Raw genomic sequence first — 13,665 nt, 5'->3', positions numbered from 1 at the left:
AAAGCACATTCACCGGTTGTAATTTGAATTAGGGTAATTTTAGTTATAATCTATTTGATTTTAGGGTTACGAATTTTGGTTTTTCTGATTTTGATGAATTGGTATATTAAGAGTTTCAGTATAGGATTTTGAGTTTTGAAGGATTTGCGATCAGACTATATATGTCCCGTTTTGAGTTTCGAAGGATTTGTGATAGACTATATATGTTTGTCTTAAAAGACAAAGAATAGGAAAGAAAGACCAGAAAAAGAAAAAGAAAAGAAGGAATGCCTATACGGTGCAAAGATCAATGGAATGAGGTAAAACTTTACTACATTTTTTAACTTTGATTATTTTCATACTATTACGGAGTATAAGATTTACCAATAAAATTGAGTTTTGTGTTATATATTAGATTTAAAAAAAAATTTAAAAAAAAATCAGATGCAAATATTTCTAGTTGACACCGGACTTTCTTTTTTACATAAATGGTACAAACATATTTATAAAACCAAAACAATCCAATTATTCATTCATCCAACATAAATATTTCAGAGTATAAAAACTGTAATGTTTTAAAAGTGCTTAATGTTTTGTCCAACCTTCTCCAAAAGGAAATACAAAACTCTAAAATTAAAATGACAATAATAAATCAACTACATATCAGCATCTTCATAATCCATATCATCTTCAGATTCCTCATTCATCATTTCTTAATGCTTTGTCACATAGGTAACCGATAAGTCCCTCAAATCTTCAATCTTTGCTTGAAAGTAAGTAGTAGGTACTCCACTATAGTACAACAAAGCATCAAAAATTTGTATCAAAAATAAATATTACAATATATGACCAAATACTCTACTATATGTGGTCAAAGTACTCTATTGACAACATAGGAAATATCAACTGCTCTACTATCGTATATTTGTTATGAATATTACAATGTAGATAGAAGAATAGTCCAAATTCTACTTGAAACTACAGTAAGGCAGAGTAGCATAATATTATGCATCCAAATTCCATTTGAAGAGCATACCTACTATCAATATTACCAAGTACAGTAGATACATAATCAAACTTATAGCTTGGTCGATATTTGGTTCAGAATATTGGAATGAAATGGTATGGGAATCCCTTAGGTATGAATTGAAACTCTATTTGATGTCACTTGTTTGGCTGCAAATTTTATCATCCAAGTACAGATCCAAATACCAATATACCATAATTTGATTCCATATAGGTTGCTTGAAATTTTATGGTTTGCATATTTAATAATTTAAAGCCTCTTCTAAACAAGGTCTCTTCAAAGTGATCCTTATCGTTTCCTCCCTCTTCTATGTCTCACATCCTCTCCCCCGCCCGTCCTCTATGCTTTTAGAAGTTTTAGGAAAATTCTTTATATGTGTGCGATAATAAAACAAACGGATATTTCATGAAATACCTCCGAGTTTTGAAGTAATTCACCAAGTGCTCAAGTTCCAATAATTCACCAAATACTCCTGACAATTGACTTAATGCCCAAAATACCCTTACTGATAACGGTCCGTTAGTCCGCCGTTAGCCTAGTTTCATAATTCACCAAATGCCCCTTTTTTTAAATTTATTTCACCAAATACCCCTATTATTAAAATTATTTCACCAAATGCCCAAAACTTAAAAATGGTTATTCTGATGTTCCAACGGCTAGTTTTTTCGTTTGAAAAGTAGTCGTTGCTTATTGTTTGCTTATGCCTTCTTGATCCACTAAAGTCGTGATAATATCTAAAGGCTAATTATGAACAAACGTAGTAAGAAGAGAAAATAATAATGTTGATTGTGTGTTCCATTCAATACAAAGCTACGCAATTTATAGGTATCAAAATAACAAACTAAGCCTAACAATAAGGGAGAAAGATACTTATAGAAAGAATCCAAGCATCAAAGAAAATCAATGTTCTGATTAACGAGTGGGATATCTTGAAATGACAATTTGTACATTAAACCCAAGGCATAATCCAAAGAGAAGCTAGTAGGAAAACTTATTCCTGATTTACAGCTACGATGCCAATTATGAGCTATGGATATATTGATGTCACAAGGAAATTTGACAAGCATCGACTCATCGTACACAAATTCAACTCAACTGCTTCAACCCAGGGACAGGAAACACTCGAAGAGAATCTCAGAACCTGTTTCGAGCTCCTGTTCTAATATGGTCAGTGGAGGAACCAATCTCACTAATTCCTTTTCCAGCAGTTAATATTAACAATTTAACATTCCTGAATTTCGACAAGCATCAACCAGCAGGCCAGCTTGTACATCAAACTCTATACCAATAATAAGACCCTGCCCTCAGACTTCTTTCACATGTTGGTTGTCTCCCAAATTCTTTGCTAAGAGTTCTTTGAAGTCCTGGCCTTTTTTTTGCTAAAAGTACTTGCGTGCTCTCCTGAGTCCTAAGTTCTGCCTGTCCATCCCAAACCATGACATAAATAGGATTAGCCTTTCTTCATTACAAAATCAAAGCAAGATGCCTTGTATTGACATTACAGTATCAGCTTTTTCTTCATTTGCTTCAAGTGCTATTGCATCTTACTTTTTGCCCTGTTTTCAGTACTTTAACTCCTTCGTCTAAGCTTCCCCTGTATTGTCCTTCATGCTGTTGCCCCCTGTTTTCTTGCTCAACTACTCCCTTGCACCATCTCAGATTGTTGCAAGGATCACACTTGTAGTACAACCTTTGTGGATTGAGTGTTGTATCGGAGATTCGGATGGCAAATTTCCTACCACAATAGCAAAATTGGTTAGGTACGTACTCTAATATATTTGGACTCATTGTGTGTGGATGATGATTTTGAAACAAAACTCATAACACAAATCTAATGAAATTAGCAAAGCAAAACAACATCTAAATTACAAGAAACATTCAGAAAATGGGTTTTTATATATAGCCAAGCAAGACCAACGGCTACTTTTCAAACGAAAAAACTAGCCGTTGGAACATCAGAATAACTATTTTTAAGTTTGGGGTATTTGGTGAAATAAATTTTAAAAAAGGGGCATTTGGTGAATTATGAAACTAGGCTAACGGCGGACTAACGGACCGTTATCAGTAAGGGTATTTTGGGCATTAAGTCAATTGTCAGGGGTATTTGGTGAATTATTGGAACTTGATGGGCATTTGGTGAATTACTTCAAAACTCGGGGGTATTTCATGAAATATCCGTAAAACAAAATAAGGTTTAGTGAAAGGTATAAAGACTATCTAAAGCGAGAAAACCTTTTTATCTCTTGTATCTTGTCTGGCAACACTGGTTTCCATCTTTTCTCTCATACTCATAACAAGGCTTGCAAACTGGAAAAGCACATTCATCGTAAGCGACAAAGACACCATCATTCGAAGTAACTCCCACGGTATCCCCATAGATCTGATAGTTTTTTCCATCCAAATAAAATTCTTCAAAAATTTGAACTGCAATATATTTACAAAGCGGACGTTGATCACAATGAAACAAGGCTATAAATTTGGAGTGCAAGGGACTCATCAAATGACTATAAATTTAGAAAGCAAACGTTGATCATAATGAAACAAGGCTCACATCAATATATTAAAAAAATCATGAATTGACATGACAATGGAATATAATTCATACCTCCCTGGTATAGTGGTATGAGACTTCATACCATTCCATTCCAATTCAGCGAACCAAACAACCCCTTAATAGTTACTCCCTCCGTCCCGGAATCTTTGACATGTTTTCATTATCGGGTCGTCCCTTAATACTTGACCTGTTTCTAAAAATGGAAATATTCTAACAATATTATATTATTTCTCACTCCACCTCTATTAACCCACCTACCCCCTACTCCATACAAAAAATAATTAAAAATTCAACCCCTACTCTCCCCCAACTCCACCTCTTAACCCACATCCCACTAACTACATTAAAATAATACCCCACTATCAACTACTACCTATTAAATTAAATAAGTCAATTCAAGTCCCTTAAACTCTGTGCCGGTCAAACCGGGTCGAGTATTCCGGGATGGAGGGAGTAATACGGAGTAATTGTTAAATGGAGGTAGCAGCCTCTACCTACTGAACGCTTAAACAAAAGTGTATCTACAATGCATGTAAGCTTCCAGCTTTTGTCTTAATGCCAAGTATATTTTTCTAAAATTACACCAACTCCACCATATTCTCTCTTTTTCAATTCATATTTATAGACTACGATTGTTGTCTTTACAAAGGAATTTTTGTAGCCTAAATCACAACAAATGGAGTTACCAACTTTACTCTGCTTAGTCCTGTCATTGATCCTCATTTCTTACCCATCTAAAACTTCAGCCCAGTTTCAATTCCTCCACAGCAAATGTGGAAACATAACTTACACCCCAAACAGCACTTACCAATCAAACCTCAAAACAGTCCTCAATTCTCTATCCTCCAATACTCATATCACCCATGGCTACTACAACTTCACCGCAGGCCAAAACCTAGATAAAGTCGAAGCCATGGTTCTCTGCAGGGGTGATGTCCCAGAAAATACTTGCCAGCTTTGTATCCGTAACTCGGTTGCTACCCTCCTGGTGCTATGTCCTAATGAAAAACAGGCATTTGGATATACTGAAAATTGCATAATATTTTTTTCAAATAACTCCACTTTTCATACAGTTAGAGATAGGCCAGTTTGGGCTCTATGGAATAATGAGAACGTTTCTAATATCACGGGGATAAATAATACGCTTACTTCCTTGATGGGTACCTTGCAAAATCAGGCTTCATTAGGCAATTCTGAGCTGAAATATGCTGCTGGAAAAAGTGATCTTACTAGTACTAGTACAAATCAAACACTGTATGGGCTAGTTCAGTGTACTCCAGATTTGTCTAGACATGATTGTGTTAAGTGTGTCCAAAACTTAACCTTTAGCATGTTCCCTAAATACTTTGTTACGCCTACGTTTATTGCTGCAGGAGCCAGAGTGATTGCGCCTAGCTGCAATCTTCGATACGAAATGTACTCTTTTTATGGTAGTGTATCTGATGTAGCTCTACTACCACCACCAGTACCAGCATCAAACAGAAGTGCTACTCCACAAGGTAACATCAGGCATAATAGTCTTGAATCTACCACACCTACTACATAGTATTAGGTTCTGATTGGTTTGAAGGAAAATATTGTAACCCGAATTACATACCATAAAAAGTATATTTCAGTTCAAATTACTGAAACTAGTTTTGAAACTTCATTTTCCGTCCTTGGTTCCTTGGAAAAACTATTTTCAAACAAGAATGTTTACACAACAAACAAAGGAAAATGAGAAAGCTAGTTATTAGAAAATGATTTTATATCAAATGTATGCATGACATTACATGACATGTATTTTCCATTTTTCTCTTATTAGTTGAAATAAACCAGAAGTCTCATAGAAGTCATAGCACCATTGCTATTGTCATCCCGATTATCGGATCACTAGTACTCATAATAAGCATAGCTTCAATCTGCATCTTATTAAGGAGGAAGAAACATAAAAAGTCTGCAACAAACCTAAACAGTAAGAAAGAACGCTAGTTCTTCATTATTAAACTTTGTTGGTTTCAGGACTAATTAATTTACTTGTGTTGTTTAACCCTTAAATTCATGTAATGTATGTAGAAGAAGAAACTGAAAATTTCAACTCCTTACAATATAGTTTTGATGCTATCAAGGTTGCAACAAACGATTTTTCCAATGACAATTATCTTGGAGAAGGTGCATTTGGCGCTGTATATAAGGTAACAGGTTCTCCCAAAACCATTCGAAAAATTGGTTATGACTTCAACTAACTGATTATCTTCTCTTTGAAGGGTAAGCTACGTGACGAGCAAGAAATAGCGGTGAAGAGACTGGAAAGGAATTCAGTTCATGGTGATGTACAGTTCAAAAATGAAATTTTAATATTAACCAAGCTTCAACACAGGAATCTGGTAAGACTTCTAGGATTCTGCTTTGAAAAAGAAGAAATGTTGCTGATTTATGAGTTTGTGATCAACAAAAGCCTAGACAGCTTCTTATTTGGTTAGTACTTTTTAGCAGGCTGTTTAACTTTAAGCTTTCTTGCATATTGTTTTCTCAAAATATCTTAAGACATTTGTGTAAACACAGATCCTATACAAAGTTCATCTATGCCATGGGAAACACGTTACAGAGTCATTAATGGCATTGCTAGAGGACTTCTTTACCTTCATGAGGATTCTAGACTGCGGATTGTACATCGTGACCTCAAAGCTGGTAATGTTCTGCTAGACACAGATTTTAATCCAAAGATTGCAGATTTTGGCATGGCAAAGCTGTTTAACATTGACCAGACTCAAGCAGTGGCAAGCAGAATGGTTGGAACCTTGTGAGTATCTTTGTACCAATATCAACCTTTGATTTGAATGATTTTGTTTTCCATCTAACTTTGACCCTTGACTTTATTTTTGTTTCGGGCAGTGGGTACATGGCACCCGAATATGTTCTCCATGGTCATGTGTCAAGAAAATCTGATGTTTTTAGCTTTGGCATACTTATCCTAGAGATTGTAAGCGGTCAAAGGATTAGCTCTTTTAAGATAATTGGAGAAAAGCCCGAAAACTTGCTTACTTTTGTAAGTGTGATTAATCTTGCTTTTATGTGATACAAGGAATGGATCATTAACAATTGCAAGTTTCTAAGTACAACCAGTTGTACCTTGAGCATGATACCACCAAGTCTATTTCTTTGCCCATGTGCTTGTACGTTTTAAGCACATGGGCAAATAAATAGCCTTAGTTTTACCTTACATGTACAACAGTTTTACAGTGAAGACCCACATTAAAACCTAATTACCTAACAATGGGATTTCGATGTCACAGGCATGGAATAAGTGGCTAGAAGGCAAGGCTTGGAATATTGTTGATCCTACATTACCTTCTGCATTTAGCACAGAGATATTGAGATGCATACACATTGGTTTGCTGTGTGTCCAGCACAACATGGCAGACAGACCTACAATGTCTTCGGTTGAACTGATGCTAAGTAGCTCTTCTCTCTCTCTCCAAGTACCTTCACAACCAGCATTTTTCACACGAAGCCATACACCATCAAATGCGACATCTCAAGGGAATACCTCAAATCAATCTAGTAGTAGATAGCCGGCATATTAGTTATTAGGTTACTATGACACAAGTCTATCCTCGTCATTTATATGAATGAAGTTCCGATATATCTGTCCATGAGACTCTGAAATACTAGTAAGATACAACAACGAGACAGGAGCAACTCACTCACCAATATTTGTCATGAACGATTTATGGTTGTATTTAATGGCAGCAAAATTTTGATTGCCGAAACAAAAGAAAGTATACAAGCTAAGGTATTCTCGAACTTAAGTTTCCCCAAAAATAACCTTAATTATCTATAGCCCAGAAAGTAAATCAGCAGCTACTAGGGTAGAGGTTCTCATCAGTTTCTAAGAACTGAACTGTAACTGTAGGCTTTTAACAACCTTCTGTTACAGTTTAGGCATTTTAGAAAGATTTAAAGAAGTGTATTAAATATATTGTTTCGTTTTATTATAATCTAAGTATTCTGATATACTCCGTTTCAAAGGACCCATTCAATGACTGGAATTCTAAGTATGTATTGTAAGAAGCTAGCTACACAGTTTGAAACTTTGAATCAGTTGGGATGTAGTGAGAAGCATTCTAAGAATCTAAGAATAAAATACAGTAGTTCAATATCCAAAGATGCAGCAAACAGATGAAAACAACAAATCTAGAACTTTGATCATATTCTAAAAGGGAGAATGCTTATCTGTTAACCCTGAGACGGGATGAAGGACTTTATTTTTATAAGATTATGTCACTGATCAAAACAAGAATATATTCATGTACTTCTAAGTTCTAATCTAACCATTATATCAGATAAAGATAGAAATACATATAAAAAGGATAACAAAAGGGAAGAAAATAACCTGAATTATCTTGATTCTTTCCTAGCAGTGAGATATGAAACCAAATCTTGATGCATCGGCAGTGTCAAACAATCCCCCACATCTCTACACAATGCTACAATACACAAGCCAAATAGTGGATATAAGAAAATGCACTTTCTTTAAGTCCATGGGATGATGATTCCATCCCCTGCCTCAGCTACGGAATCAAAGAATTTAAACAACCTATATGAGAAATTGGGAACCAAAATAAACAACGTAACCGGTTGTAGTAAATTGTTTAAATAGCTAATCACGGTAGTTGGTTACGGAAATTTTTTAAACATGAAGAGAGCACCAAGAGGTTATATCAGCGAAGATGTGGCGTCCATGTCATCTATTGAACTTTGAAAATAAAAAATGCCCTTAGAGGCTTACACCCTAGTTAAAATAGACTTGCTAAAGCATCACCTACTTTACTTAAAGAGAGTACTCAAGAGTTGAGTTGCTAGTAGTCATAGCAGCCTCTACTGACCAAAACTAAAATCATATTTAAAACAAGAAATGTTAGCTTTCTAATTAAAGAATTCAAAGCAGCCCACCCAACTTGATGGCTCGATAATTCATATTCTATTTCATTTAAACACCTTCTAAATCTTTTTTTCATAGTTTCCACCAGAAGAATATTTGCAGCCTAAATCACAAGATTTACAACAGATGGAGTTACTAACTTTAGTCTGGTTAGTCCTCCAATTCATCATAATTTCTTTCCTTTCCCAAATTTCTGCACAGTTTCAATTCACCTCTAGCAAATGTGGAAACATCACATACACCCCAAACAGCACTTACCAAACCAACCTCCAAACAGTCCTCAAGTCAATATCCTCGGATACTCGAAGCACTAAAGGCTACTACAACTTCACTGCTGGCCGAAGCCCCAACAAAGTTGAAGCCATGGTCCTCTGCAGGGCCGATGTTCCAGTGAATACTTGCCGGCTTTGTATGCGTGACTCAGCCGCAAATCTCCCGGTGGTCTGTCCTAACCAAAAACAGGCCTTTGGGTACGCTGGAAACTGCTTGATATTTTTCTCAAATAACTCCACTTTTCATGTTGTAAGAGATTATCCGTCATGGGCTGTGTGGAATAACAAGAATGTTTCTAATATAGCAGGGTTTAACAATACGCTTACTTCCTTGATGAGAACCTTGAAAAATCAGGCTTCATTAGGAAATTCTGAGCTGAAATCTGCCATTGGACAGACTAATATTACTGGTACAAATGAAACTGTATATGGGCTTGTGCAGTGTAGTCCTGATTTATCAAGGCTTGATTGTGTTGCCTGTGTCCAATACCTAATCTTTAGCTACTTTCCAAAATGGCTTGTTAAGCCTACATTTATAAGTGCAGGAACGAGAGTGTTATCTCCTAGCTGTAATCTTCGGTATGAAATCTATCCCTTCTATGGTGGTATAGCTGATGTAGGTCCACTGCCAGGACCACCACCGCGGCCACAACCACAAGCGTCAAATAGAAGTACTACTGGACAAGGTACTGAAGTACTCTTTGATCTGTTCGAGATTTCTGGTGTTGGCATGATATTGGAAATATAACACAGGATTTCAATTTTGTATTCTGATAGTTGAAAAGGGCAAGAAGTCTCATAGAGCTATTGTTGTCATTATCCCAATCATCGGGTCACTATCACTCATCATAGTTATAGCTACAATATACACTTTACAGAGGAAAAAGCAGAAAAAGTCTGCTAAAGACCTTAACAGTAAGACAGAATGCTAATTTTTGTTTTGCAGTGAATTAAAACATTTTTATTTCATTTTTTTGTTATGTAGCTAACCTTTGTTATCTCTGTGAACTCAGAAGAAGAAATTGAAACACTCCAGTCCTTACAGTACAGTCTTGGAACCATCAAGGTTGCAACAAACAGTTTTTCTGATGACAATTATCTCGGAGAAGGTGGATTTGGCACAGTTTATAAGGTAACATATTTTCCTACAATCTATCAAATAATTTGTTATGACCTGAAGTTAATTGATCATTTTTTCTGGTTTAGGGAAAGCTACCTGATGGGGAAGAAATTGCGGTGAAGAGACTAGCAAGGAATTCAGTTCAGGGAGACTTACAGTTCAAAAATGAAATTCTGATATTAGCTAAGCTTCAGCATAGAAATCTGGTGAGGCTTCTAGGATACTGCTTGGAAGAAGAAGAAATGCTTCTGATTTATGAGTTTGTGATCAATAAAAGCCTTGACAATTTTTTGTTTGGTACGCAGGCACGTAGCATTCCTTTAAATACCAAACCTTCCTGCTCAACTACTATCTTACAGTTTTATAAATGCAGATACTATGCAGACTTCATCTATGCCATGGGAAACACGCTACAAAATTATTATTGGCATTGCTCGAGGACTTCTTTACCTTCATGAAGATTCTAGACTACGCATCATTCATCGTGACCTCAAAGCGGGTAATGTTCTGTTAGATGCAGATTATAATCCTAAAATTGCAGATTTTGGCATGGCAAGGTTGTTTAACATTGACCAGACTCAAGCAGTTGCAAGCAGAATTGTTGGAACCTAGTAAGTATAATAACAACAGCAAATATATTCAATAATAATGTTTGTTGTCATCTTTTTTTAACTTTGAGAGATGCCATTTGTTTTGGGTAGTGGATATATGGCACCCGAGTATGTGCTCCATGGTCATGTGACAGTAAAGTCCGATGTCTTTAGCTTTGGGGTACTTGTCCTAGAGATTGTAAGCGGTCAAAGAATTAGCTCTTTCCAAATTGGTGACAATCCCGAAAATCTGCTTACTTTTGTAAGTGTGCTTACTTATTGACTGATTCTTGCACTAACCTTATTTGATAAAAAAAAAACTAAATAATAACATGATTCAAACAACTGAAAGATGGAATTTTGATGTCACAGGCCTGGAAAAGCTGGATAGAAGGCAAGGCATGGAACCTAGTTGATCCTACATTATCTCCTGCATTTAACACTGAGATATTGAGATGTATACACATTGGTTTGCTGTGTGTCCAGCATAACATGGCAGACAGACCTACAATGTCTTCAGTTGATCTTACGCTGAGTAGTGGTTCTGTTTCTCTCCAAGTGCCTTCACAACCAGCATTTTTCACACGAAGTCAGACACCAACAAGTAGCAGACTTGCTGCTGAATGTTCGATAAATGAGGTTTCTATGACAGAAGTCTACCCTAGATAGGATTGATTGAAGCTGCAATCAAACCTCCATTTGTTGCATCAATTATCAATTCAAATGAGCTTCTAAAATAAATGTATAAGCCTTAATGAAATGATGCATGAGAACAAGACGGGAGGTAGTTGGCATGGTCAGTTGAAGAAAAAGTAAGGCAATGGAATTTGTTTTCTCCTTGTTTTTCTGCCATGTCATTCAAACTAATTTGATTTCTCTAACGAGATTATTTTGACTTCCCTTGTTTTCATATAAGCGTTCATCCAAAGCTATGTATTCCAGAAAATATTTGATTTTCTTAGAGGAATACCGACGCTCGAGGATTCATAATTTGTTTGCTTACCAATCACTCAATCATTAGTTCACAGAAAGAACATTTATGTAAGAGAACAATTCAGAGTGCCTTGTGAAAAACTGCTAGACAAACCATGGAAAGATCTATATAAACAATAGCAGTCAACACATATGTAACAAAACAATGCACTAACCTGGGGTATGTAAGTATGTTAGATCATTCCAATCGCATTTGAGTAGCTTATTTCCACAAGTTCTTCTTTATCTCAAGTAAGGAAGCCACCCAGGTCAACATTATATTAGCTGGATGATTCAACAATTCGTTTGACCATTCTGGTATTCGTTCTCAGCTTCTGGCATGCCACTGTTATCCCTCAAATGGATTCTCTCCTAGTGCCTGAAGCTAGGATCACCTTCCACCAAGTACAAATCACCCAAATTCAGCTTTCGCAAGTCTGAATAGGATCCTGTCAGAAGACACTGCAAGTGTGCAACACCTTCTTTGACTTCTGTGATTTCATTGGCACAAGGTATCCAGAGAAAGAACAATTAGCACCAAGCCTGCTAATTCAGGAACCATCTCAGCAGATCCCAAGTAAAAGTGAAGAATTACTCCATCAGGAAACGGCCCAATCACCTTCATCACACCAAGAAGTTCACCAAAGGCACGAACACAATACGGTAAACAAATCTACCGAACAGCTGCATAGGTTGCAAAGTGCAAACTGCAGACTCAAAATACTGTCTCAAAACAACTCTCAGGAACAGCATAAAGATGAGAGTCATTCATCTGCTTGACTAAATCCCAGTCCTCAGAAACCCCATTAACCGCGAAATGAGCAATGCCAGAATCAAAAGACAAACATATTAATCGTGGGGCGAGGCTTAAAATTCTCGGGCCGTGGAGGTCACAATCAACATCACAGAGTTTCATTGCCTCCCTCCAACTTAGACAACCTATCCTAATCACAATCATAATCTGCTGTCCTTAACAAATGAACTTTCTGCTTCCTAAGAAAGAATCCATCCAACTTGGGAAACTTGCTAGGAGTATTACACTGCCAATTAAGTTCAACAAACACTTTAATTACTTAATAGTTATGCGCAATTTAATGTAATGTAAATTATCGTCACCTAATTTTCAAGAAAGCAAAAATTAATTAAATTGAAACTCATCAGCACAATAATTATAAAAAAGAAGTTGAAAAACAAAAGCCCAATTCTTTATATTTGGGATATCCTTATATTTGGGACTGAACCAGAAATTTCAGTTCTTTAGCACACTAGAAATTCAGTTGATAATTGATTGAACTAGTTTACAGAAATTAAGCAGAAATAGGTGAATTTGATACCTGAGAAATCTACAGATGAATTGGAATATACTCGATGAAAATGATTTTCAGGAACAAGGACGAAAATCAGCCCTAATTTCAGATTCCCTTGTACACTCCAATTGATTGAAGGGAAGAACTAAAAAAGAAAATGGAAATATCGCCGTTGCTGCCTTGCTAGGATCGAACCGTGAGACAGCTCAAAAAAATTGGTGGAAGGAAGAACACAACAGAGAGAAATTTTGGGGATTTTTTTTTTTGGATTTTTGGCTCCAAATTAGTTTTATGTGGGAAAAGGGGAGGGAAAGAGGGTGTAAGTAGCAAATTGGGTAAGTTAAGTCTGAAAATGTTGGGTCAACGCCTTAAAATTCATTGAGGTTGTCTTTCGCAAATTTAATTTAATTTAAGGTCTGTTTTCGCAAAAAAATTATGAAAGGTTGTTTTTCACAAAAAAAGTGGTTATAAAAGGTTGTCTTTCGCAAATTTGCCTTTATTTTTTTTATCTAACTGTGAGTTAGTGACCTGAACTGACCGAACACATAACCGACCATGATCCGAAATCTTGCTAAAAAAACGATAATCGATTTTAACTCGATGTTGTATGACCCGAACCCGACATCCAACCGAAAGATGACCGTTAACCGAACTAACCCGACCGGACAATGACCCAAACCCGATTATATGCCCGACCCGACAATGGCCTTAAGCTGATTATTACCCGACATAACATGTTAGCAACCGACATGTGGAGTAAATATTTTACGCTTGAATATTTTGAGATGACCAAATCAGTTATTTACTCAAAATCCATATTAACTTTATTGTGTATTGACTTGACAAGAACACACGATGACCTTATTTGAATTAAACTCAAATTTGAAGTAAATTGAACAATAATTTTAAAATATAAGATT

General features: G+C 36.1%; 2 protein-coding genes and 1 long non-coding RNA gene across 5 annotated transcripts; 2 read left to right on the top strand and 1 right to left on the bottom strand.

The window, feature by feature from the left end:
• Positions 1-1,767: 1,767 nt before the first annotated feature.
• LOC130462620 (uncharacterized) lies at positions 1,768-13,047 on the bottom strand. Of its 2 annotated transcripts, XR_008923175.1 has the most exons (5): positions 12,773-13,047; positions 11,615-12,478; positions 7,936-8,029; positions 3,239-3,430; positions 1,768-2,741 (listed from the first exon to the last, which is right to left on the bottom strand). It is a non-coding gene; the product is annotated as an uncharacterized lncRNA (long non-coding RNA). The 2 variants fall into 2 exon arrangements; XR_008923174.1 differs by lacking the exon at positions 3,239-3,430.
• On the top strand, positions 4,172-7,153 carry LOC110790701 (putative cysteine-rich receptor-like protein kinase 31). 2 transcript variants are annotated; one of them, XM_021995478.2, is made up of 7 exons: positions 4,172-5,059; positions 5,365-5,514; positions 5,616-5,734; positions 5,807-6,017; positions 6,105-6,342; positions 6,435-6,588; positions 6,836-7,153. In XM_021995478.2, exons 1-7 carry the CDS (start codon positions 4,237-4,239, stop codon positions 7,112-7,114), a joined length of 1,974 nt encoding a protein of 657 aa, XP_021851170.2. In that variant the 5' UTR covers positions 4,172-4,236; the 3' UTR covers positions 7,115-7,153. The 2 variants fall into 2 exon arrangements, with proteins under 2 accessions (XP_021851170.2, XP_056687272.1); XM_056831294.1 differs by lacking the exon at positions 5,365-5,514 and having other exon boundaries at positions 4,927-5,059.
• Positions 8,488-11,303, top strand: LOC130462619 (cysteine-rich receptor-like protein kinase 44). Its single transcript, XM_056831293.1, has 7 exons — positions 8,488-9,442; positions 9,534-9,671; positions 9,770-9,888; positions 9,963-10,173; positions 10,250-10,487; positions 10,578-10,728; positions 10,839-11,303. Exons 1-7 carry the CDS (start codon positions 8,611-8,613, stop codon positions 11,133-11,135), a joined length of 1,986 nt encoding a protein of 661 aa, XP_056687271.1. The 5' UTR covers positions 8,488-8,610; the 3' UTR covers positions 11,136-11,303.
• Positions 13,048-13,665: the final 618 nt, after the last annotated feature.

The sequence above is a fragment of the Spinacia oleracea genome, chromosome 6 (genome assembly GCF_020520425.1).
Source record: "Spinacia oleracea cultivar Varoflay chromosome 6, BTI_SOV_V1, whole genome shotgun sequence".
Lineage (NCBI taxonomy): Eukaryota > Viridiplantae > Streptophyta > Magnoliopsida > Caryophyllales > Amaranthaceae > Spinacia > Spinacia oleracea.
This window is presented reverse-complemented; position numbering and strand designations above follow the sequence as displayed.

Excerpts from the sequence above, each read along its gene's own strand:
- LOC110790701 (XM_021995478.2), top strand. The coding sequence starts at position 4,237 with ATGGAGTTACCAACTTTACTCTGCTTAGTCCTGTCATTGATCCTCATT. Across the intron at positions 5,515-5,615 it reads GTCTGCAACAAACCTAAACA|AAGAAGAAACTGAAAATTTC; the intron begins GTAAGAAAGAAC and ends TAATGTATGTAG. Across the intron at positions 6,018-6,104 it reads CCTAGACAGCTTCTTATTTG|ATCCTATACAAAGTTCATCT; the intron begins GTTAGTACTTTT and ends GTGTAAACACAG.
- LOC130462619 (XM_056831293.1), top strand. The coding sequence starts at position 8,611 with ATGGAGTTACTAACTTTAGTCTGGTTAGTCCTCCAATTCATCATAATT. Across the intron at positions 9,672-9,769 it reads GTCTGCTAAAGACCTTAACA|AAGAAGAAATTGAAACACTC; the intron begins GTAAGACAGAAT and ends CTGTGAACTCAG. Across the intron at positions 9,889-9,962 it reads GATTTGGCACAGTTTATAAG|GGAAAGCTACCTGATGGGGA; the intron begins GTAACATATTTT and ends TTTCTGGTTTAG.